The sequence below is a fragment of the Doryrhamphus excisus genome, chromosome 5, assembly GCF_030265055.1.
Source record: "Doryrhamphus excisus isolate RoL2022-K1 chromosome 5, RoL_Dexc_1.0, whole genome shotgun sequence".
NCBI classification, from domain to species: Eukaryota; Metazoa; Chordata; class Actinopteri; order Syngnathiformes; family Syngnathidae; genus Doryrhamphus; species Doryrhamphus excisus.
Window position 1 is genome coordinate 22,381,642 of NC_080470.1, and position 21,793 is coordinate 22,403,434.

Sequence of the window (21,793 nt, forward strand, 5' to 3'; positions counted from 1 at the left end):
GCGGGTCAGGAGGACGCCGCTTAGTAGTTACTAAGCGTTAATAGTTGACATGTAAGCAAGCTAATGTTCTACTCTGCTGGCCAATTTGTGGCTAGTTTGACGCTTTAACAAGTCCAAACATTCCCGCATGGTGTATTTTGGAGCAACATATCGGAACAGACACTTAAATTGGGCGTGTTTATACCTCCTGCCTACCTCGCAGATTGTGTGTGCTCATCTCCACCTCAGGTGAAAGAGGACACTTTATGTTTCGTTATTGTTTTAATGTCATTTGAATTTGCTGGTCAGTAAGTGTATGTTTGTGTGATGTACAGACCAGATTATCGTTCATGCAAACACGTGTATTCGTTTACCTAATTAATAATAATAACAACAACAATCATGATAATACGTTGTATTTGTATAGCGCTTTTCAGAATACTCAAAGATGCTTTACAGTGAAAAAATAAAGTTGAGTAAAACAGAGTAGAAGACACATTAAAATATACACCCTAGACTGGTCGCCAGCCAATCACAGGGCACATATAGACAAACAACCATTCACACTCACATTCATACCTATGGACAATTTGGAGTCGCCAATTAACCTAGCATGTTTTTGGAATGTGGGAGGAAACCGGAGTACCCGGAGAAAACCCACGCATGCAAGGGGAGAACATGCAAACTCCACACAGAGATGCCCGAGGGTGGGATTGAACCCTGGTCTCCTAGCTGTGAGGTCTGCGCGCTAACCCCTAGACCACCGTGCCGCCATAATTAATACAGAAGGCTGTAATTCAACCACAGTATGCTTTACTAATATGTTGTAATTTGTATACTTTTCAGATTATCATCCCAACCCAACACATGTTCTAAGCAGCTCCTACATGCCCAATACTTCAGACGGTCCCACAGAACCATCAGTAATGCAGAGACCCACTCATGGCGAGAAGGAAGAGGACTGTCGCCTCATCGGCTCCCTCGCCCGTGAAGCGGGCGTAGCTCGTCGGGCGTCCAGCGGTGAGCTGCTCCTCCCCCGAACCTTCCCGGTCACTCACTCCCGGGAGAAGTTCTACACGGTCTGCTCGGACTACGCCCTCCTCAACCAGGCGGCGGCGGTGGTGGGGAAACAGGACGACGGGCTGGCGGCGCCCAAGCCGCAGGCCGCGGGTAGCGTTGCGGTGTCTGATGGAGACTGTGAGATGGAGGACGTGACCTCTGCTGACGTGAAGACCACCCTGGCGTGGGAGATAGACACCAGCGACTTCAAGGCGGTGCTCACAAGAAAAATTAGAACAGGTACGTAGCATCTCAGCTCAGTTTCCAGGTAAAATGTGCCCCAGAGTTTTGGCTTTTTTGTAAGGTTTTCTTAATACAGCGGAGCCTCCATAAATGAACTACATTCTTCACACACACACACACACCAATCCAGGTGCTATGATCTGAGAGCCTTCATCAAAAGCATTAAAGAGGATCTATCTCCTTTCCACTTTTCTGGCCTATAAATGTAGTTAGAATGTTGTATTCTCATGTTAAATGATGCCAAAGTCTCAGATAATGAGGTTTGCGCATTTGAAAGTGAACCCTGAAAGAACTTTGGGATGGCTCAAAACGCTTAGTTTCAGAAGGTGTGGTAAAACTGTGCCTTTGTGATGTCACAGAGGAGCGGCCTTCCATATATATCTGTAAGTTTCTGGAAAAAAACAAACAAAAAACAGATTGTATATATGTATTTCTACTGTTATATTTTGTATTTTCATGTTTAATAGATGCACCAACTTCACCACAACAAATTCCTAGTATGTGTATGATCATACCTGGCAATAAAGCAATTTCTGATTCTGATTCTGAAGCCAGATACGCTTTTTACTACATTGCTAGCAATAGCTCGTAAGGTAAAGTCCCAATTGTTTCCAATTCCTAGAGATGCCACCATCAGGCACAAGTGGTTGGAGTTCCTGATTCCCTACCAGCAAAGAAATGCATTTGAATCTGTCAACGGCATTTCACACTGGACTGTTTTGTGAACATGGGCCAATAAAATAAAAATATAATATAATATTAAAATAAAATATTGACTAATCTCTTCTTGTAAGTTTTCTATTCATAATTCTGACTTTATTGCGCATAGCATTATATATTATATTATTGCATTCCACAGCCTAAATTCTAACTTTTTATTATTTATTTTATTTTTATTTTATTTATTCACTTTTTTAATTTATTGTTTTGTTTGTCACTCATAATATTTCTATTATTCGATTTTTTTCTTTAATTTGTCAACTTTTTGCCCCTAAAATGATTTTTAATTCTTGTAAAATGACTGCTGATATTCAAATTTTTGCTGTTTTATTTTATTTTTCATTGTTAAATGATACTTTTAGAATCTGCACTCCGGACACGCCGGTCTTAGTCCAACTTCCTTTTCCACCTGACTGATACTGGCTCCCTTACAGGCAACGTGAAGAAGTGCAGCACCAAGAAGCTGAAGTCGGACCGACCCAGCCGTAATCTGCAGGACATCCCGCCTCATGCCTCGCTGGAGGACGTCAAACAAAGGAAAGTTCTGGACCTCAGACGCTGGTAAAGTCCTCTTTGTTACGTTCAAACACACAAACGCTGATTGTAAAGCAAAGTAAGTAAGCCACACAAGCAGAAGTAGTGTGTGTTGTGGAATATTCATTGAACCTCTGGTGAGCAACTGAGAGTAGCCACGTATACATGGACCCAAATATTCCAATTGCATTCGGTTTATTTGCTCAAACGGAAAGAATGTAACCTTTGTATACTCCTCATTCCAAAAGAAAAGTGCCAATCCGAATGAATATATAATCGGATTCACAGGGGTGGAATATTCCTTTCCCCAATCTGATTGAGGTATCTTGTACCCACTCAAATGCAAAGTTATCAGGGTGCGATCTTCTTCGTGGTGTTTTTCTTCTTCTGTTGATTGGTGGTTATTACCGCCATCTGTGGAACAGAATCTAAATCTGAATTTTATCTTTTCCTGTTTATTTATTCATTCATTCATTCATTTTCTACCGCTTATCCTCACGAGGGTCGCAGGGGGTGCTGGAGCCTATCCTAGCTGTCTTCGGGCGAGAGGCGGGGTACACCCTGGACTGGTCGCCAGCCAGCCAATCACAGGGCACATATAGACAAACAACCATTCACACTCACATTCATACCTATGGACAATTTGGAGTAGCATGTTTTTGGAATGTGGGAGGAAACCGGAGTACCCGGAGAACATGCAAACTCCACACAGAGATGGCAGAGGGTGGGATTGAACTCAGGTCTCCTCGTTAACCACTAGACCGCCGTGCAGCCAGTCCTGTTTATTTATTTTAATTTAATTTATTCCAGGTGCGTTCTGCTCAGATATGACGTAACACACAGCTGCAGACGTTCTTCAGTTTTAAAAATGGAGGCGACCAATCGGCACTGGACTGCTGCGGAAAGTTTTTGTTTTTGAACCAAACTAAATTTCAAGACTGGACGAAGGAAAAACTGGCAATACGGAGTTATTCCAACAAGTGAAAGAAAAACTTGGGGAAGTCGATATCACGTGATGTTGATGTTTACGTTTTACTGCACATGCCCCATTGACTATTCTGTTTGATTATAGCGCCGCATGTAGACAAGAGATTGGAATATTCCTTTCCATGTATATCATTGTTTTCGGAAAGATTCCATTCGGAAAGCGAAAAACTCATGTAAATGTGGCTAGTAATAACAGGAAATTGAACACATCTGCTCCCCATTCACACCTAACACCTTGTTACCTTGTCACACGTCCCAGAAGACAAAAACAATGGCTAATTGGACCCGATTAGTGCAGTTTATCACAAGGTTGGACATATTTTGTTGCCAGCTGTTAAGACATGAACTCATCCGCTAGCAAAGACGTAGTCATATGTCTTTTATGTTTTTTCATGTTACAAAGAGGTGATGATGCAACTCCACAATAGAAGAGAGCATGTTGGATTTTTTTAAAGTGCATTTTATATGAACTCAGAACTATTTTTAATGTTATCAGATTCATCGGTATGACGTTATAATTCTTCCATAAGCCACACAGGCAGTGTAACAAGTGTTTTGATGGGTGTATTCGGGTTTCAGGTACTGTATCAGTCGGCCGCAGTACAAGACGTCATGTGGGATCTCGTCGCTGGTGTCGTGTTGGAACTTCCTGTACAGCACCCTGGGCGCAGGAAGGTGAGCAGCAACAGCGTCATCGATGATGAAAAAAATGCAGCGTCTTGACTTGTGGTGTTTTTTTTTTTTTGCCGGCCAGCCTGCCGCCCATCTCTCAAGAGGAAGCGCTGCACATCCTAGGCTACCAGCCGCCTTTCGACGACATCAAGTTCGGGCCGTTCACGGGAAACGCCACGCTTATGCGGTACGATATTTTTCGGACGGCCATGGGCGATGCGGAGGAGTGTGCTAACGGTGCAGACTGTGCTCTTCTCGCCACTCAAGGTGGTTCCGGCAAATCAACGACAACTTCCGTGTGCGAGGCTGCTCGTACATCCTGTACAAACCGCACGGCAAACACAAGACAGCGGGAGAAACAGGCTAGTCTCCGCCCCTCGACACAATCACCATGTGACTGTTTAAAAAAACTGTTTTATTGTTCTTTTATTTTAGCGGAGGGAGCGTTGCTGAAGCTGACCCAGGGCCTGAAGGACAGCTCCATGGCGTACATCTACCACTGCCAGAACCACTACTGTTGCCCTGTGGGCTTTGAGGCCACACCCCTCAAAGCAGCCAAGGCCTACAGGTACATTATTACCTAGATTTATTAGGTACCTATTACCATGGGTGCTTGGGGCTCATTAGTGGTGCCCCCTACTTTGGAAGACATTTTTTGCTAAATGCTCAGTAACTCATGGCGACAATTAGTCCTTGATGGCGGCCATGTTTTTCAATCAATCTTGTTCAAATTTGACACAGATGATTGTCAGTCGCGTAAAGCTGTATACCAAATTTGGTATAAACACATACAAGGTACACTGGGTGTTTTATAAAGAGCGCATCGGGCTGTGTGAGAAATTTCAAGTCAGTCTGACTGATGGGGGTCAAAGGTAACCATGCCACCATGTCATGTTGTCATTCATTCATTCATTTTCTACCGCTTCACAAAAGTAATAGCACAGGCAACACAGAAGGGGTGCACGTTTTGCAGGGGCCCTGTTGATATTTTTTTCCATTTTGTAAAAACTTTTTGTCTTATTATTAGTATCATTCATTCATTCATTCATTTTCTACCGCTTTTCCTCACGAGGGTCGCGGGGGTGCTGGAGCCTATCCCAGCTGTCTTTGGGCGAGAGGCGGGGTACACCCTGGACTGGTGGCCAGCCAATCACAGGGCACATATAGACAAACAACCATTCACACTCACATTCATACCTATGGACAATTTGGAGTTGCCAATTAACCTAGCATGTTTTTGGAATGTGGGAGGAAACCGGAGTACCCGGAGAAAACCCACACATGCACGGGGAGAACATTTATTAGTATCAACATTTCACTATTTCATCTTGGCACATTTTGCTCTATATTTCTCAATTTTGCTGTTTCTGATTAATTGTATTTGTACAAGGTGCTGTGGGCCGCACTTTGGACATCCATGGCTATAGAGTATATATATGACATCAGACATACAGCGATATCAGGCATGTGATGATATCAGACACGTGGTAATATCAGACAGCGGTGATATCAGATGAATGATGTCAGAATTTGTGATATCAGCCATTTGGTAATATCAGACACATGGTAATATCAGAAAACGGTGATATAGACATGGTGATATCATAGAAATGCCAATATGGCCATTTGGTATCAGACATATGACGATATCGTACATATGGTAATATCACAAAATGATTATATAGACATGGTGATATCATAGAAATGCCATATGGTATCACACATGATGATATCAAATGGTGATATGGTGATGTCACACTTGGTGATATTACATGATGAAATGAGGACATAAATCAAATACAAAAATGGGACAAAAGGGTTGTTTTTTTTTAAAGATGGCACAGATGACATCACACCAGTCCTCATATAGAGTCTGTTTTTTTCTAGAGGTCCTCTGCCCACCAGTGAGATGGAGCACTGGATCCTGATTGGAGAACCCAGCAGGAAGCATGCAGCTATCCACTGTAAAAAGTAAGCACCTGTGGAGTTTGGTTTTTTTTTCTTGGGGAGTGGGGGTCTTTTTTGGGGTTTTAAGTGTTGTTGTGCAGGTGGTTGGACATCGTGACCGACCTCAACACCCAGAATCCAGAATACCTGGACATTCGCCATATGGAGAAGGGCATCCAGAGGCGCACCACCAAAAAGGTACCCCAGGCGAGCAGCTCTGGCAAGTACACAAAAACCAGAACCATTGAAGTAGCCAGTAACATTGTGGGGTCACAGGTGGGCGGCAACCTGCACTGCATCATGGCCTTCCAGAGGGTCAATTGGCAGAAGCTGGGCCCCTGGGCTCTCAATCTGGAGAACCTTCGTCACGACACAGATGAAGCGGAGGGGAGGACGTCTGCCAAGCGCCTGGTCCAGCTGGGACGATCGCACAGCATGGGCAGTCAGAAAGACGCCACTTGGAGGCGCCTGCCTAACACCGCAGAGAACAGACAGAGGAGCTCCCCTGACAGCGACCTGGAGGAGGACGAGATGGACTGAATCCCCCACATCGACCCGACAGGAAGGCGCAGCTGTCAAGAAGCCCCGTTAACAGAGTCCACTTGTAATACCACCTCCATCCAGAGGCGGCAGTGGCGTGAAGTATCCGTAAAAGTGCAGTGACATCATCATCTTGGGACTATTTTTCTCTAGTGGTGAAATACAAGTTTGATGTATTTGTATCAAGTTGTTACATGATAGTACTATTTATTTGTACATAAACGAGACGCAATGTCACCTTACAGCCTACTTTTTACCATTCTTTTGTCTTTGTAGACTAAAAAAACAATGTACAACCTACTTAGTTGTATTTAGTAGTATATATAGTATTTTTCCATCATTGTTTATAGTGACCACCAGACCTATTTTTCCTCACTGGTGACATCACTGTACACGTACACGTGTGTTTGCTGTTCATTTATTTTCCAATAAATCACATCTGAGGCCATTATCTTATCGTTATGTTTCCATGTCCTTCCAAATGTCGTCTCAGCTCGGCAATCTGATCGGGACCCACGCGGCAGCAACCCCCTGATGGACAAAGGCAAGCCTGTTACATTTTCATACACTTCTGATTTGATTGTACAGTATTGTCCATACTTATATTCATTTGTGACAAAAATTATGGGGAAAAAATAAGTAATATCCAAACAGTATATAGTGTTCCCTTATTCCAACAAGGTCACATATGGTTCCCAGAGTTTATGGAAATCTCTCTCTTTACCTTTTAGAATATATGTTAATCGTTCAAGTCCTATGCATGGTTACATAGTTCTTCCTTCCACGGTCCCAATGAAGGAGCACCAATACTACCAATACATCCAACAAAGTGCAACAACTATTTTAGCCGGCTAACTTCCAAAGTCCAATATCCGTGTTCTATTTGACACATCAATAAAGTCGTTTGGGTATACATATTCCAAGCATGCAGTCTAGTACTCAATGGGACATTCATTGTCAACACATTGAAGACATGTTTCCAGAACATTGTGTTTTGCATGTCCACATACAGTGAAGTAGACTGCCTTTCTCACTTAAACATTTAGAACACGTATCGGGAATGTTTGCTGACATATGGTTGCATGTATATCCTCATCAGCCATTCATCCATAGTAGTTGAACCTTGTGTTAACCTTGTTTCTGCGCCTTTAAACAGTCTTCCTTCCAATTAATAACATTTGTAAATAATTATGTAATGCTGTATATATAATTATTGTGCCCTTGGAATTCTGCCTAGCAACATGAGGCTGATTAAATGTGAAATACAAAACAAACAAAACCAAAACATCTTCTTACCGATCAAAGTGGCGCCTTGTTTGATCCACGTGTGACTGAGTGCTGGTATCGACGATTTCCCTGATGATGTTCTCCATCTTTGCGTGAGAAAAAACCCATAAGATGACAATGTGCTATTATTTCCATATGTTGATATATTATTATTGTATATTTCCTATGGTGAATTTACAGTTTACAGACTTTTGTTGTCATTTACTGCAATACACAGAAAGTTAAATCAAAACAAACATTTTGACTCACCCCTGCTCAGCATCCCACTCCTCCCCGCTGTTGGGGTACACAATATATCTCATGTTGGGACTCTTCAGTGCCTTGGCCGAGTCCAGCAGAGTCTCCACCCACTCGGGAGTACAACAGTTGACTCCCACGGCCAGCAGCTGCGTCGACTTGTTTGCCACACGAACACCATCGCCGAACAAGCTACCGTCTGCTAGACATGCCCCATCCTGACCGGTGCAGAGGTCAGTTTAAGGACTCCCTGAGAATGAGCCACACCCGTCCACTTCTGAGTTACCTTGCAAGAGAAGGAGAGCCAAGCATCGCAGTTTGGTAATTCTCGCAAGAGCTCCACCAGCGCTTCGGCTTCTTTGAGACTTGGGATGGTCTCGAAAGCCAAGAGGTCAGCTCCCGCCGCCGCCAAACATTCCAGCTGAGGCCTATGCCAAGATTTCAGCTCCTTCACGTTGAACATTCAAGAAGTTGAATTGCAATTAGGCATTAGGAGCTGCAGTGTACATGGAAAATAACATGGGCTTAGAATGGAGCTCTGGGGGACACCACAGCAAGAAACTGTATTCTTCTGGACTGGGATGCAGTCTGTCACGTATCATGTTTGTTTTGCAGCATCTCACCTCAACGCTCATCGTCTTCGCATACGCCCCGGTGTACTCGGATCCGTCGTGCAAGGAGGCTCCATAGGGTCCCACCGACGCCGCCACCAGGGGACACGCTTGCCCACAACGTGAACAAACGGCCTCAATAACACATGTTACACACAGTCAAGACAGATCGCTGCTTTTTACCTTTCCCATGAGTGTCAGACACGTATGCGGTGACCGTCTGTTTGGCGAGGTGAAGCCCAGACACCAGCAGCTCCCTGGCGACGTCCGAGCTCACGTTTAAGTGTCGGACGAAGCCTTGAATGGTCGCCTGGTAGGTGGCTGTGGTGATGATGTTGGCGCCGCTCTTGAGAAAGCTACGAGTGTGGTGTCACATCTATCTACAACTGTATATGACCACTTCAAGTCAAGTATTGAAGTATTTATTGCACGCACCTGTGATGAGCATCGCTAATAGCCTGAGGATCTGTAGCCAAAAGCCTGGCGCTCCACAGGGGGTCTCCCTGGAATATCAATAATAGAATTATATTAATAAAATAATACAACAATAAATTATTCATTATAATATTTTAAAATACATAAATGACAAATAAATAACAAATATTGACCACATTATTTTTATTAATAGTAGTGTTCGTACTACTAAATATTACTGCTGTCACTTCATTTTGCATGTTTCAGGTTACCAAGTAAGGCACTTTGGCAAATAACAATTTTATTGTATTTTACCTGCAATTTTGCACCTTGAGCCTCCAGTTGTGTTGCTAATCCACCGTCCAACAGGAGAGCTCCATCTCCATTCGCGTAGTTTCTCAAACGAGCGCGTAAACTCATGACAAATAGAAGAATAAAGTTAGTAAATAAATTATATAATGTTAAAATAAAACGGAATAACGTGAAAGTTATTGCACTCTTGTTAAAGTCAAGCGTAAAGTTAGTGCCAAAATGTGCCTCATTTCTGCATTGTGTTGTTTTGGTTCCGGGTTGCTGGGTGGTTTGTTGCGTTCATGGCTACTAGGATTTTTAACTACCTGGAGTGTTATCACCTTCACAATACTGCAACACACCCCTAAATATTGCTGTTGTTCCTATACTGTCAAGTCGTTTTGCTTTGTGTTCCCAAAAATAAACGTATCAGTTCTCATTTTATACATTTTCCACATTCGAACGTGACATTCTCAACGACGCTGCTAATATTAATTGTTCAGTCAAGCTGAACTATTTAAATTCGCGTGTTTTATTCCTTGAAAGTGTATATTCAATAATTATGTCATTTGTCACTTTAATACCCAGCGTTACAATGCTTCAATATACCGTACAGCTCAAAATCATGTTGTATTTTGTTCCTGAATGCGTCTCACCCTGTAGTTCGGTTGCTATAGAAACTAATGTTGCATTCATATTTCCTCGGACGTTTTAAAGTGCGGTTCTTCTTCAAGCCGTGGCCAACGAGTAATAAAACACAAACGTCCAGTCGATAAGTTCATAACAAATACATCAAGTACTGTTCAAACTAGTCAAATGTATTTAACAAGTATGTGCACGCATCTTGAAATGAAACGCTTCATTCAAGAACTGTTGGAAATCCCGACTTTTACAGTGTAACAAGAACGCACCTTCGGCATAGCCCGGCTAGCTAACGCTCGCCAAACACGACTTGGGACATGAAGACTTCGCTAACGTGAAATAATGGTGAGTTCATGAAAGTGTCTATCCATAAAACAGCAGCGACGTGGACACACTGCAAGTTAGTTTTGTATTCGCCATCTATTCCAACAAATATCGAAGGTAGCCACCGCGACTACCTGACAAGCAAGCTAGCAAAACAGTTGAAACCGCATGTTTCCGTTACACTACATTAGCTACATGGCTAGCATGTACATTATGTACAAAAACAGAAATAAAATCAAAGCTTTGTATTAAACCAATCTCTTTGGCAACTCTAGCCAGGCGTTAAAGGCAACATTGTTGCCAAGGGCGGTGTTGGTACCAAAAAATACTACAGAATTAGGATGAAAAGCGAGCTCGGGGACCACAGCGTTAGGTATACTTAAGGTTAAGCCTTAACCAAACTAAATTCGAATTCAATTTTGAATGAAGCAGCAAAATATAATTCCACCCACAGGGTGGCGCTATTACACCGTCCAGTGTGATACATTGTAGTGGTCGTCTACCACCATGCATTACTGCAGTGCTTGCACACTGTCACTTTGTGACCTTGTGCGGAAATCAGTGTAAAGGTTTTTTTGTTTTGTTTTTTAGGACACTAAGGAGCGCTTTGCCTTCCTCGCAGAGTGGTACGACCCTGCGGCATGTCTGGTGCGGCGCTACCAATTCTTTTACTACCCAAATGACAATTCAGTGGAGATGGTAAGTGGTGAAGTTTGATGCCATAAATGCCCATGGATGACGTCAGACTACTCACATATGATTACTAATGCGAAGAGATCACTGGGCACCAGTGAACTGTGAACTCTTAGCATAATCAGGCTGCTGAATTCAAGTATGGCGGCCAATAGGAGAAGAATGCAGATTTACCCTGCACAAATTTGATTATGGAGTATTCTATGAAAATAAACTTTCAATTGTGCCCCACTGGGATCCAATATTATTTTAAAAACCTCTTTAAGAAATATCAGCTTTACCTAGTCTATTTTTCAACATGCTAGTTGAGAAAATATGGTGTGTATGTATTGTTTGCAGCCATGATGGCTCCCTTTGAAAGCACATTTCAAGTTATTTACTGCTAAGCTGAGATTTCTAGTGCTATTTTAAAACATTTGCGGCTGGCCACATTTATTATGTACACTTTTCCGCCCTGGTGTTAATCCATCCTGACTGTTTATTTTTAAATTTTTAATTCCCTTCGGCAGTTTGACCTGAAGAACCAGAGAACATTCCTGCGGCGCACCAAATACGGCGACATCCGCATGCAGGATATGTTTGTGGGCAACCGCGTCAACATCTTCTCACGTCAGCTTAATCTCGTCGACTACGCCGACCACTACACGGCCACCAAGCTGGGCAGCAAAAAAGAAAGGTACATCACCTTGTCAACAAACGTGCAGCTGGAACTTATTTTTAGACGGCGCCTAAGCAGAACACAGCGTCACATCAGCACTTCCATGCTGGATGAGGTCAAAAAATACAGTTATTTTGTTAAATACTTTATGTAATGTTTCTAAGGTTGTTTTTGGAGCATATATCATCTGGTTGCAGCTCTGAAATGGTCTTATGTTGTCGTCTAGGACGCTTGCTCTGATAAAGCCGGACGGCGTTCCGAAGATCGGAGACATCCTGGAAATGGCATTCGCCGCCAATTTGATGGTGACCAATGCCAAGATGACGCATCTGACATGGTGATTTTTTTTTTTTTAGTCAGTCCAGTCATCACTCCTGTATTTCGATTAATTGGTTCCAGTGAATTTCTGTATAAATCCTTATTTATAAATGGAATATTTTGGTACTTGGAGCGTAGAAAGCCCTTTCACAACCTTCTAAATACGGCTTTTAACATTATTATGCCTTATTGCCTTATTAGCCTCAAGACATAAAATAGTAACCTTCATTCATTCATTTTCTACCGCTTATCCTCACGAGGTGTCGCAGGGGGTGCTGGAGCCTATCCCAGCTGTCTTCGGGTGAAAGGCGGGGTACACCCTGGACTGGTGGCCAGCCAATCACAGGGCACATATAGACAAACAACCATTCACACTCACATTCATACCTATGGACAATTTGGAGTCACCAATTAACCTAGCATGTTTTTGGAATGTGGGAGGAAACCGGAGTACCTGGAGAAAACCCACGCATGCACGGGGAGAACATGCAAACTCCACACAGAGATGGCCGAGGGTGGAATTGAACTCGGGTCTCCTAGCTGTGAGGCTTGCAACCTTTACACTCCTATTACCCAATATAGTAGACAAGTAAATAAGAATCGGTCTAGTGTGTGTTGCCATAAATGTCTTTCTTAGAGGAGCAGAGTGAGTGACGTCGGGGATTCAGAGTTTAGTCGCAGGGGGGTATGCTGGAGCCTATCCCAGCTGACGGGGTACACCCTGGACTGGTCGCCAGCCAATCACACATCACATTTTTGAAGTTATAGCCTTAAAAACGATCTAGATACTTCCCCCTGGCCATCAGACTGCTCAATGCCAAATAAGCCCCTCTACCTGCCCATACGCACAACCAAAACTTTAAATTATTGTTATTTATTCTAAATTATTTAAATTATTTGTACAAATTATTGTTTACGCTGTACATTGTTGTTCATATTTGATGTAATCTATTAATTCTCCACATTAGTATTTATTACTTATTACTTATTACACGGGAGCCAGGCAACGACATTTCGTTGGCAATTTCACTGCTGTGTTATTGTGCAATGACAATAAAGAAAGTCTATGTCTACACACAAAATAGCACCCCTATAGTCACCTTTACATTCCTAGTACCCAATATAGTAGATATAAACAGAGAAAATGAAAACATAAATAATATAAAAAAACTAACACATTCTTTTTTTCTGGTCATTTTTTCCCCTGTGGTGGTTATTGTCTCATCACTGTATTGTAATGGCTGCTTTAAATGGCTTTGTACCTGTTGTAACCAATAGAGTAGACCTAATAAAAGGAAATAAACCATTTAAGATGGAAATAAAACTTCTGCTCGTGGACTGTAATAGGTGAAAACGTGTGTTTTGAAACAGTTCAAACAAAGTAATAACGGGTAGAGCAGCAATAAAACATTCAAAGTTAGATAAGCATGGCCATAGGCGACTACAACGTATCCCACCGGACATGCTCGGTCATTTCTTGTACATTCTTTTCCCTTCATGTGCGCTGGGAGGGGTTTGGTGTGGAAGACCTAGAACAGGTCCAACATCTGTGATCTCTGACTTCACAAGAGAACCAAAATTCCCACAGACACCTTCCAACATCTCGCAGGACTGAACGACACAGAAGGATGTCGTCAATAGCACACGTCGTCCACATTTCCATGTTCACCTTTTTTTGTATGTGTTATCGATGATACTGTTGGCTCACAAGCGTGGTTTTCTTTCCAGGAGCCAAGCAGCAGACCTTTATGTGGAACATCAATCAAAGCCGTTCTTCAAGTGAGTGTCAAAGCTAACTGTTGTGATTGCGAGAGCTTTTACAACCTCATTGCACACTGTGTGGGATAGATAATAGAACTTTATGACCTAAAAGAACATTTTAACGAGCCAGCAAACAACCATCGGGATAGCGTCACCTGTCGCTATTATGTTGTATTATATGCTTATATTATGCTGTATTCACATCATATTCTGTCTTTATTCCCATAACATTAGGACGTTTTGTTTCTCATAATATTACAACTTTAAAAATACATCCATCCATCAAACGTGCCCTTTACGTCTCACCTTATCTCCAAGGGAGAGCCTCATTTCAGGCCTTTGTAGCCGCCATCTTGTCCTTTCATTCGCTACCCAAAGCTCGGGACCATAGGTGAGGGTAGGAACGTGGACCGCTAAATTGGGAGCTTTGCCTCTCAGCTCAGCTCCCTCTTCACCACAACGGGCCGATGCCACAAATCCGCCTGTCGATCTCACGTTCCATCACGTCCCTCACTCGTGAACAATACCCCGAGGTACTTATATTCTCTACTAGGGGCAGAACCTGACCTGGAGATGGTAATTTTCGAAGATAATATTCCATAATATTATGTTTTTTTCAAGTAAAATAGCCTTTTCTCATTAGAATACAATTTTTTTTCCTCGGAATATTTGTACTTTATTCACGTAAAATTACAGTTTCCAACTGTTTCAACTTTCTTTTTGTAAATAAATAATAAACACGGTGTTGCTCTGCTTCCCAGTTCCTTGGTGCAACTGGTGACTTCGGCCCCCGTGGTTGCCTTGGAACTGATGGGCGACGAGGCCGTGTCTGTCTGGAGGAAACTCCTGGGACCCTCGGACCCGGCGGTGGCTCGGATGGAGGCGCCGCAAAGCATCCGTGCGCAGTTCGGAACCGAGGGCGGCAAAGACGTGGCACACGGTTCGGACTCGCTGGCTGCCGCTGCCAGAGTAAGACGCTTTATGCTTCGAAATGTCCTCCATACTACTAATGCATTGGCGTCACACAGGAGCTGGAGTTCTTCTTCCCGACAGCGATCTGCCACGGTCCACCCAATACGGCCATCTACTTGGACTGCACATGCTGCATCATCAAACCACACGCCATGTCGGAAGGTAAGAGCTTGCGGCTCCCCAAGTCAGCCTTAAACGCAAATACATAGAAGGCACTAGAAAGACTCCAAAATACTCCATAATGTCTACTGTGGGCACGTCCTTTTGTTACCATCAATAGAAATATAATATGACGCATTTCACAACAAATCAGGCTCAAAATGTACGTTAAAAATTGTTTATGTTTGAAATGATTAGTATTTGAATATTGAATATAATGCAGCTGAATGATACTCAAAGTGTGGCCACTTTTCCCAAGATAAAGTTACAATATTAAGTGAAAAAAGCTATGATCGAATGAGAAAAAGTTGAGAAAAATATTAAACGTAAAAAAAAAAAAAAATACATGCTTTTCTAAAAGGGGTAATATGAGAAACAAAACCAAATAAGGTTATTTTGCTGAATATTATGGTAATAAAGCCATAATTATGAGGAGGAATTTTACAATAAATAGTTGGAAAATTAAAAAAATAGCAGAAATGGAAAAGCAAAAAAAAAAAAATTATTTCTTTTGAAAGTATTAAATCTTGTCAGGGAAAATAATGTCATTTTAGTAGCATAGAGATTAAATATATTTTTAAAGACGAAACAAAATACAGCTGTAAGTTTTGGAAAATTAGGTTGTGGAAAATTATGCTAAAATTATTATAATTATGTGGAGTTTGCATGTTCTCCCCGTGCATGCGTGGGTTTTCTCCGGGTACTCCGGTTTCCTCCCACATTCCAAAAACATGCTAGGTTAATTGGCCACTCCAAATTGTCCATAGGTATGAATGTGAGTGTGAATGGTTGTTTGTCTATATGTGCCCTGTGATTGGCTGGCCACCAGTCCAGGGTGTACCCCGCCTTTCGCCCGAAGATAGGCTCCAGCACCCCCGCAACCCTCGTGAGGAAAAAGCGGTAGAAAATGAATGAATGAATAATTATGTGGATAATATTATGGGAATAAAGTCAAAATATTATGGTCATTAAGTTAAAACACCACAAAAATAAATCTTTTGAAGATTATTGAAGACGTCGATACTAATAATAGGCTTTTTCACCGAGATGACAACGATGAGATGTGTTTTTTTTCTTGAACTATACAGGGTGATTGAAAAGTAAGTCCCTGTTTTCCAATACTTGTAATGTATTCACACAGTCCATGGACACCCCTGATCTAGTATAGCTTAGCTAAATGAGCCTAGGATTATTATTGTGACCCTCATGGCACTCCCGTGACTCTAAAATATGCCATGAACAAAATAAGTGCTTGGGTTTGTTTTTTTTCCCCAAATCCCCGCACTGATCCCAGCCCATGGATCACAGCTGTGACATGATTGGCTTACGTGAGGGCAAGTTTCACCCTTTTCACTTGGGATTGAAAGATTTAACATTGTGAAATCCAAACGGAGGCAGTGAGTGATTACTGATGACATTCAGTCCCGAATGATAAAAACATCCACTCTTATGATGACGCGGCAGGATCAGGATGGCATGTGCCGTTCCCCACCACACCTTCTCGGTAATCAGCCAAGGTGAAGGATGTTTAAGTCCTGCACATTGCCTGTCGAGACACGTCGGGGTGTTTTGCCGTGAGAATGGTTTACAGAAAGAAAAACCTCCATAGCAAGGTTTGTTTTGCCTGCCGGGGAACAATTGAGCAATTGAGTGTTTTTACAACGCCGCACTGTTATGTGAGGAGGAGGCTGACTGTGTGGATCTTCATCGTTAAAGTTGGTGGAGAAGAAAGTCACACAAGCACCAAGATAGTTAGCTTGTATAAAACATCAGGCACACACAACAGCAATACACACAATACACCACTAGGTAGCAGTATTGCTCTGCAAACACCTTACGTTTAAATACGCCTCTCCAAAGGGTGAGTAGTTTTATGTAGTTTTAGTTCAAGTTCTTTTATCGACTATTTAAAGGGGGCCTATTATTCTTTTTGCACATTTCTGACCTATAAATGTAGTTAAAATGTTGTATTCTCGTGTTAAACCATGCCAAAGTTTCAGATAATGAGGTTTGCATATTTGGAAGTGAACCCTGAATGAAGTTTGGGATAGCTCAAAACGCTCTGTTTCAAAAGGCGTGGTAAAACTGCCCCTTTGTGATGTCACAGAACGACGGACTTCCTCATATGGTTCATAGTTGGGAAGCACTTTGGGCGCGTGACCAATCAAGCGGAGTGGGCATGAATAAATGAAAACAGACCGTTTTGGCGGTAAGCACAAATCAATGGAAATAACAGCTGGAATAGGTGCAGATTCTGGAAGATCTAAAGTTTCTGTGCTGGTTATTGTGTGTAGCTGCTCTACAGGAGACCACAACTCAATACAACGGGTTGAAAAATTAGCATAATAGGTCCCCTTTAACGTCGCTTCACATGTCTATAACTATTACGAAATTTGCATAATTTGCCCTGATGCCTGTGCACGTAATTCTTATGGACTCTGGGGGAGAAAAAAAGTCAGCAAAAACATAAAAAGCAACATAAATATGTTCAGAAATAGGTTCCGTCTTTTCTAAGTGCTTTTTGGTGGGGTCAAATAATTAAAATAAAAATAAATAAAAAAAAAATAATAATAAAAATTACTACAAAATAAACAAAAATAGAGGGAAATAGAAATTATTTAAAGGTGGGAAGAAAATATACTATTGTAGTGTAAAAAAAAATCTAAATGAGGAATTACTTTAACTTCTGAATTACTACTAATTGCTCACAGGTCAGTGATGAAACAATACTGTACTGTATTTGGCAGGAACCAATCACGTGCTATCTGTGCATCGCAATGAGCTTGTCCACCCGTTGGAAATTGAAGTCATGATACAGAACAATATAAAAACAAAACAGTGTGTTATCTTTCAAAGAACAACAACTAAATTCATCACATAGCAACTTAACACTCACAAGGTGTATGTGACAAATATGCAAATATGTCCCGATATGATTTTAAATTGAAAAAAAAATCCCACAAATTTTCCCACAACGCATTGCGTCTGAGCAGCCCAATCATTGGGGTACTGCAATGACATCAGCTTCCCTCTGGGCTTTGGGCTCCGGATCCTCTAACTCCCTCTAGTGGACAGAAGCAGCATTACAGCATCATTCAACCTTTTCTATGTTCCACCTATATGAAATGGTTTTGTCAAACGAAATGCATTATGGGAAAACTTTAAACTGTTTTCTTGTTCTCATATTAAACTCATATCATATGCCTTCTGAGGTATAACGCTTGAGTGTTAAGTTAGTGTGATGTGTTGAGTCATGACCTCCTGCCATTTCCAGTGGGTTGACAAGCGCGTTGTACGTTTTTCATAGCTCAAGATTGGCACCTGTCAAATAAAGAGCTGCATGGTCTTCATAGACTCGTATTTCTTACCATATGTCTTTTTATGACATAGACACGCTCAGCTTATATATTGTACACTGGTGAACAAACCTTTTCCCTCTAAATTTAGTGGGTGCGCACCAGAATTTACGGTACATGCTGAAACCATGTACAGTAGTAACATGCACACTCGTGGTAAAATGTAATATTTACAGCAGGGGTCTCAAACTCAATTTACTTGGGGGCCACTGGAGCTCGGGTCTGGGTGAGACTGGGCCGCATCAGGTTTTCCAAAAAAAAAAAAAAAAACGCATTTATTAAAAACAAAAAAATTAAAAAAACTTCGCTTTGGTTCCAATTTTCTACAAGAAAAGCTCTGATAAAACATTCCACTGTTATCAAATATCTTACTTTTTATTTTTCTACACAAAATAAGATGAAAAATAAATAAACAAATCAAGAATAAAGAAAATCAATCAATCAGTAATAAATAAATAAATATAATAATAATAATAAAATGGCAAATAATAAAAACTTAAGAAACCACATATAGTTGGTGGGTAGACAAATTATTTTTTTCAGATTAAAATTAACAAAGCATTATTAGAGCCCTGTAGACATGACAAAACATGACTATAGTCACATTTATACTCTTTTTATTATAACATATTGTGCAACTGCAGGGTCTTGAGACACATGCTAACTCGCAAACTAGAGAGCTAGCTAACCTAAACGGTAGCCTTCAAGTTATTTCCTTTAAACTTAAATAGCCAAAAACTTACCACTTCCACACGGATAGGGAGGATAACTATTAACAGTTATTTAACCTTTAACATGAACATTAATCAAACGTAATAATTTTTTCTGGTTACATGATACCATACAGCATCCAGAGGACTAACATTAAACTTTCATATCAAGGCGGGGGTCTCAAACTAGTGTCCTGCGGGCCACATTTGGCCCACGGGCCATGTGTTTGAGACCCCTGATTTACAGTATTTTAAGCATTAGCAGAAACTTCCTGAGCGCGTTGATTTTACATTGCCAATAACTTTTCCAAACTGAAAAACAAAAAGCTAGCTCCCAATATGTACTGTTACCTGTCGCTAGTGACCTGAGGTATTGTGAGTGTGATGCTGACACACTGCGGGCGATCCTGTGGTGAAGCTAGCCAGCTCGGTGTGAGGTGTAACTACCAATGTTAATAACGATGATAATAATAACAATGTCACTGTAGCTTGGTTAATATGCAGGTCACATTGTGCACACTTGTTGGCACTTTTTGGAGGCTTTTTCGGAAGGCTTGAGGAGTAGTTGCATCTCATTATGTGCATTCTGAGCTGCCTCTTTTTAGCTGAAAGAGAAAGACATGTGATCACGTGTCACATATAGATTATGGATGATGGGTAGAATTCCAAAAAGCATGTTTCCCTGTTGTAGAAGGTCTTACAGGTGTGTTTTGGACTGTTTTTGATTGACAGCTTCATAAAGCTTTGCTATTAGTCAAGCACACTTAAGGTGACCTGTGGCCTAGCGTCTGGACGAGCCATGACCGTGCGCCCCCACGGCGATCACGCTGCGGCATCGGAGGAGGAAGACTCTAACGTCGTCATGCAGACATGACTGGAATAGCTTAAGCTTCTGTTGCCAGGCACCCACAAGTGCTGCGTCGCCTAGCAACACCAGCAGCTGTTTGGGGGGGGGTGATGGCGAGCTGTCGCCTATGGAGGGCGCAGAGGACTCGGGAGACGCTCGGTCTCACCAAGCAGACGACTCCATCAGAGTGAAGGCGAAGGCAAGGTCTTATCGGTGGGCCGTGTGACCTTCAGCGTCTTTGTGGTGGTATCTGAACGGTTTCTGACGCATATCCACCCACTCCCTCCGTCCCTCCCTTTGAGACCCTCTCACTGTCCAACCAGATGCTGGGAGGCAGCCTGAGCTCATTGCCAGCTAAGATAACCCAGAAAAACTGCACCGTGGTCAACTCCTGATAAGAAGCCTAAACCTTCACATCAGGGTGGCCTCAATGGTTGAAAACCCGAGCACATCACCGTCGTCATTTCAACATGTATGTGCTTTATTTGCAGGCCTCGCCGGCAAGATCCTCAAGTCCATCACCGAGGCTGGCTTCTGCATCTCAGCTCTGGAAATGGTAAACACGATGTAGTGTCACCACAGTTCCACTCACTCAGTCAGCACTGCAGACAAAACTATTGGGACATGGAACCAAACCAAATAACATGGACTACCAATGCTGGATCTGGATCAAAACCACACGCTATTATCATCATAAAGTCTGACTTTAGGATTCTAGCCCGCTATGTATTAAACAAAGATACAGTAGACAACAAATCTTGGCCACGGCCATAAAAATGCCTATATTTAATACTCTAAAACGGGGGTTCTCCACCTGGGACCCACCCTTTCCAACGGTCATTAAGGCGCGACCCACTTTTGAGGAGAATATGCCAGGGAATCTTTTCTCAGTGCACAAAGCGTGAGGAGATGTTGGGGAAGAACTAGAATGTGTTGGATGGACTTCATGACACCTGTGATCCAGGTGTGTTGTATTGGAATTATGATGCCTTCCGTCTCATTCCAGTTCAACGTGGACCAAGCCAACGCGGAGGAGTTCTACGAAGTCTACAAAGGTGTGGTGATAGAATACATGGTGAGTGGCCTGTCAATGGCGGGGCGGGGGACACCCCACAGTAAGACTGTGTGCACACACATTATACATGCATGCGTTTGCCATCATCATCATCTTCATCATAGAGTTGTCTGACGACCCCGTAGGACATGGTGACCGAGTTGTCATTGGGACCCTGCATGGTCCTGGAGATCCACGGCAATGATGTGGCCAAGACTTTCAGGGAATTCTGCGGGCCCGCCGATCCGGTGAGTTCAGACAAATTGTGTGCACATCACCCGTCCAGCACCCATTGCGTTGATCACGAGCTACCGTGAAACACAGACGCAACTAGCCGGGCTGAAAAGATAAGGCATGCTGGGAAAATGCTCTTCCTATGATGAAGGCTTTGCACAGCTGACCATGTGACCGAATTGCCACATGATCACGCGACCCTGCGACTGTTTATGGATGCCTTCACAGGCCGTTATATGCATGACACACATGACACATGAGTGACACAGTTGGAATAATAATCGAACATGGACGCCCCCTGACCTACGGTGGCCGACACACACCACATAACGTTGTTTCATAATACTGTTAAATATTGGTTTGGCACCCCTTGTAGCTGGATGGATGGAGGGATGGATGGATGGAAAAAACGACATAATAAAATTATTAAGTTAAAATATCCCATCTAAAAGAGCAATGTTGTCAGGGCTCGACACAAGCAGACAAGACCACTAGTGTGTGTGTGTGTGTGTGTGTGTATTCCTGGATACAGCGTCGTGCCGGT

The 21,793-nt window shown here is 42.4% G+C and overlaps 3 protein-coding genes across 5 annotated transcripts in view; 2 read left to right on the forward strand and 1 right to left on the reverse strand.

The window, feature by feature from the left end:
* Positions 1 to 7,132, forward strand: LOC131129305 (basic immunoglobulin-like variable motif-containing protein). The gene is made up of 10 exons (XM_058072720.1): positions 1 to 228; positions 826 to 1,278; positions 2,436 to 2,562; positions 4,102 to 4,197; positions 4,277 to 4,381; positions 4,462 to 4,556; positions 4,630 to 4,762; positions 6,082 to 6,165; positions 6,243 to 6,339; positions 6,418 to 7,132. The coding sequence occupies exons 2-10, from the start codon at positions 867 to 869 to the stop codon at positions 6,679 to 6,681; spliced, it is 1,413 nt and encodes a 470-aa protein (XP_057928703.1). The 5' UTR covers positions 1 to 228; positions 826 to 866; the 3' UTR covers positions 6,682 to 7,132.
* Positions 5,517 to 10,913, reverse strand: zgc:172121 (uncharacterized protein LOC337599 homolog). 2 transcript variants are annotated; one of them, XR_009129824.1, is made up of 9 exons: positions 9,546 to 10,913; positions 9,252 to 9,319; positions 9,000 to 9,172; positions 8,829 to 8,926; positions 8,492 to 8,653; positions 8,218 to 8,423; positions 7,978 to 8,054; positions 6,430 to 7,212; positions 5,517 to 6,358 (listed from the first exon to the last, which is right to left on the reverse strand). XR_009129824.1 is itself a non-coding variant. In XM_058072723.1 (8 exons), exons 1-8 carry the CDS (start codon positions 9,648 to 9,650, stop codon positions 7,130 to 7,132), a joined length of 972 nt encoding a protein of 323 aa, XP_057928706.1. In that variant the 5' UTR covers positions 9,651 to 10,913; the 3' UTR covers positions 6,365 to 7,129. The 2 variants fall into 2 exon arrangements, 1 of the variants encoding a protein (XP_057928706.1); XM_058072723.1 differs by lacking the exon at positions 5,517 to 6,358 and having other exon boundaries at positions 6,365 to 7,212.
* Positions 10,274 to 21,793, forward strand: part of nme7 (NME/NM23 family member 7) — an 18,597-nt gene continuing 7,077 nt past the window's right edge. The window contains exons 1-10 of one of the 2 annotated variants that reach the window (XM_058072721.1): positions 10,274 to 10,508; positions 11,079 to 11,186; positions 11,690 to 11,856; positions 12,065 to 12,175; positions 13,885 to 13,935; positions 14,679 to 14,886; positions 14,946 to 15,051; positions 20,453 to 20,517; positions 20,968 to 21,036; positions 21,162 to 21,263. In XM_058072721.1, the coding sequence (XP_057928704.1) occupies positions 10,506 to 10,508; positions 11,079 to 11,186; positions 11,690 to 11,856; positions 12,065 to 12,175; positions 13,885 to 13,935; positions 14,679 to 14,886; positions 14,946 to 15,051; positions 20,453 to 20,517; positions 20,968 to 21,036; positions 21,162 to 21,263 (990 nt within the window). In that variant the 5' untranslated portion in view covers positions 10,274 to 10,505. Of the gene's footprint in view, positions 10,509 to 11,078; positions 11,187 to 11,689; positions 11,857 to 12,064; positions 12,176 to 13,884; positions 13,936 to 14,678; positions 14,887 to 14,945; positions 15,052 to 20,452; positions 20,518 to 20,967; positions 21,037 to 21,140; positions 21,264 to 21,793 lie in introns of those variants that run through there. The other variant, XM_058072722.1, reaches the window with a different exon arrangement.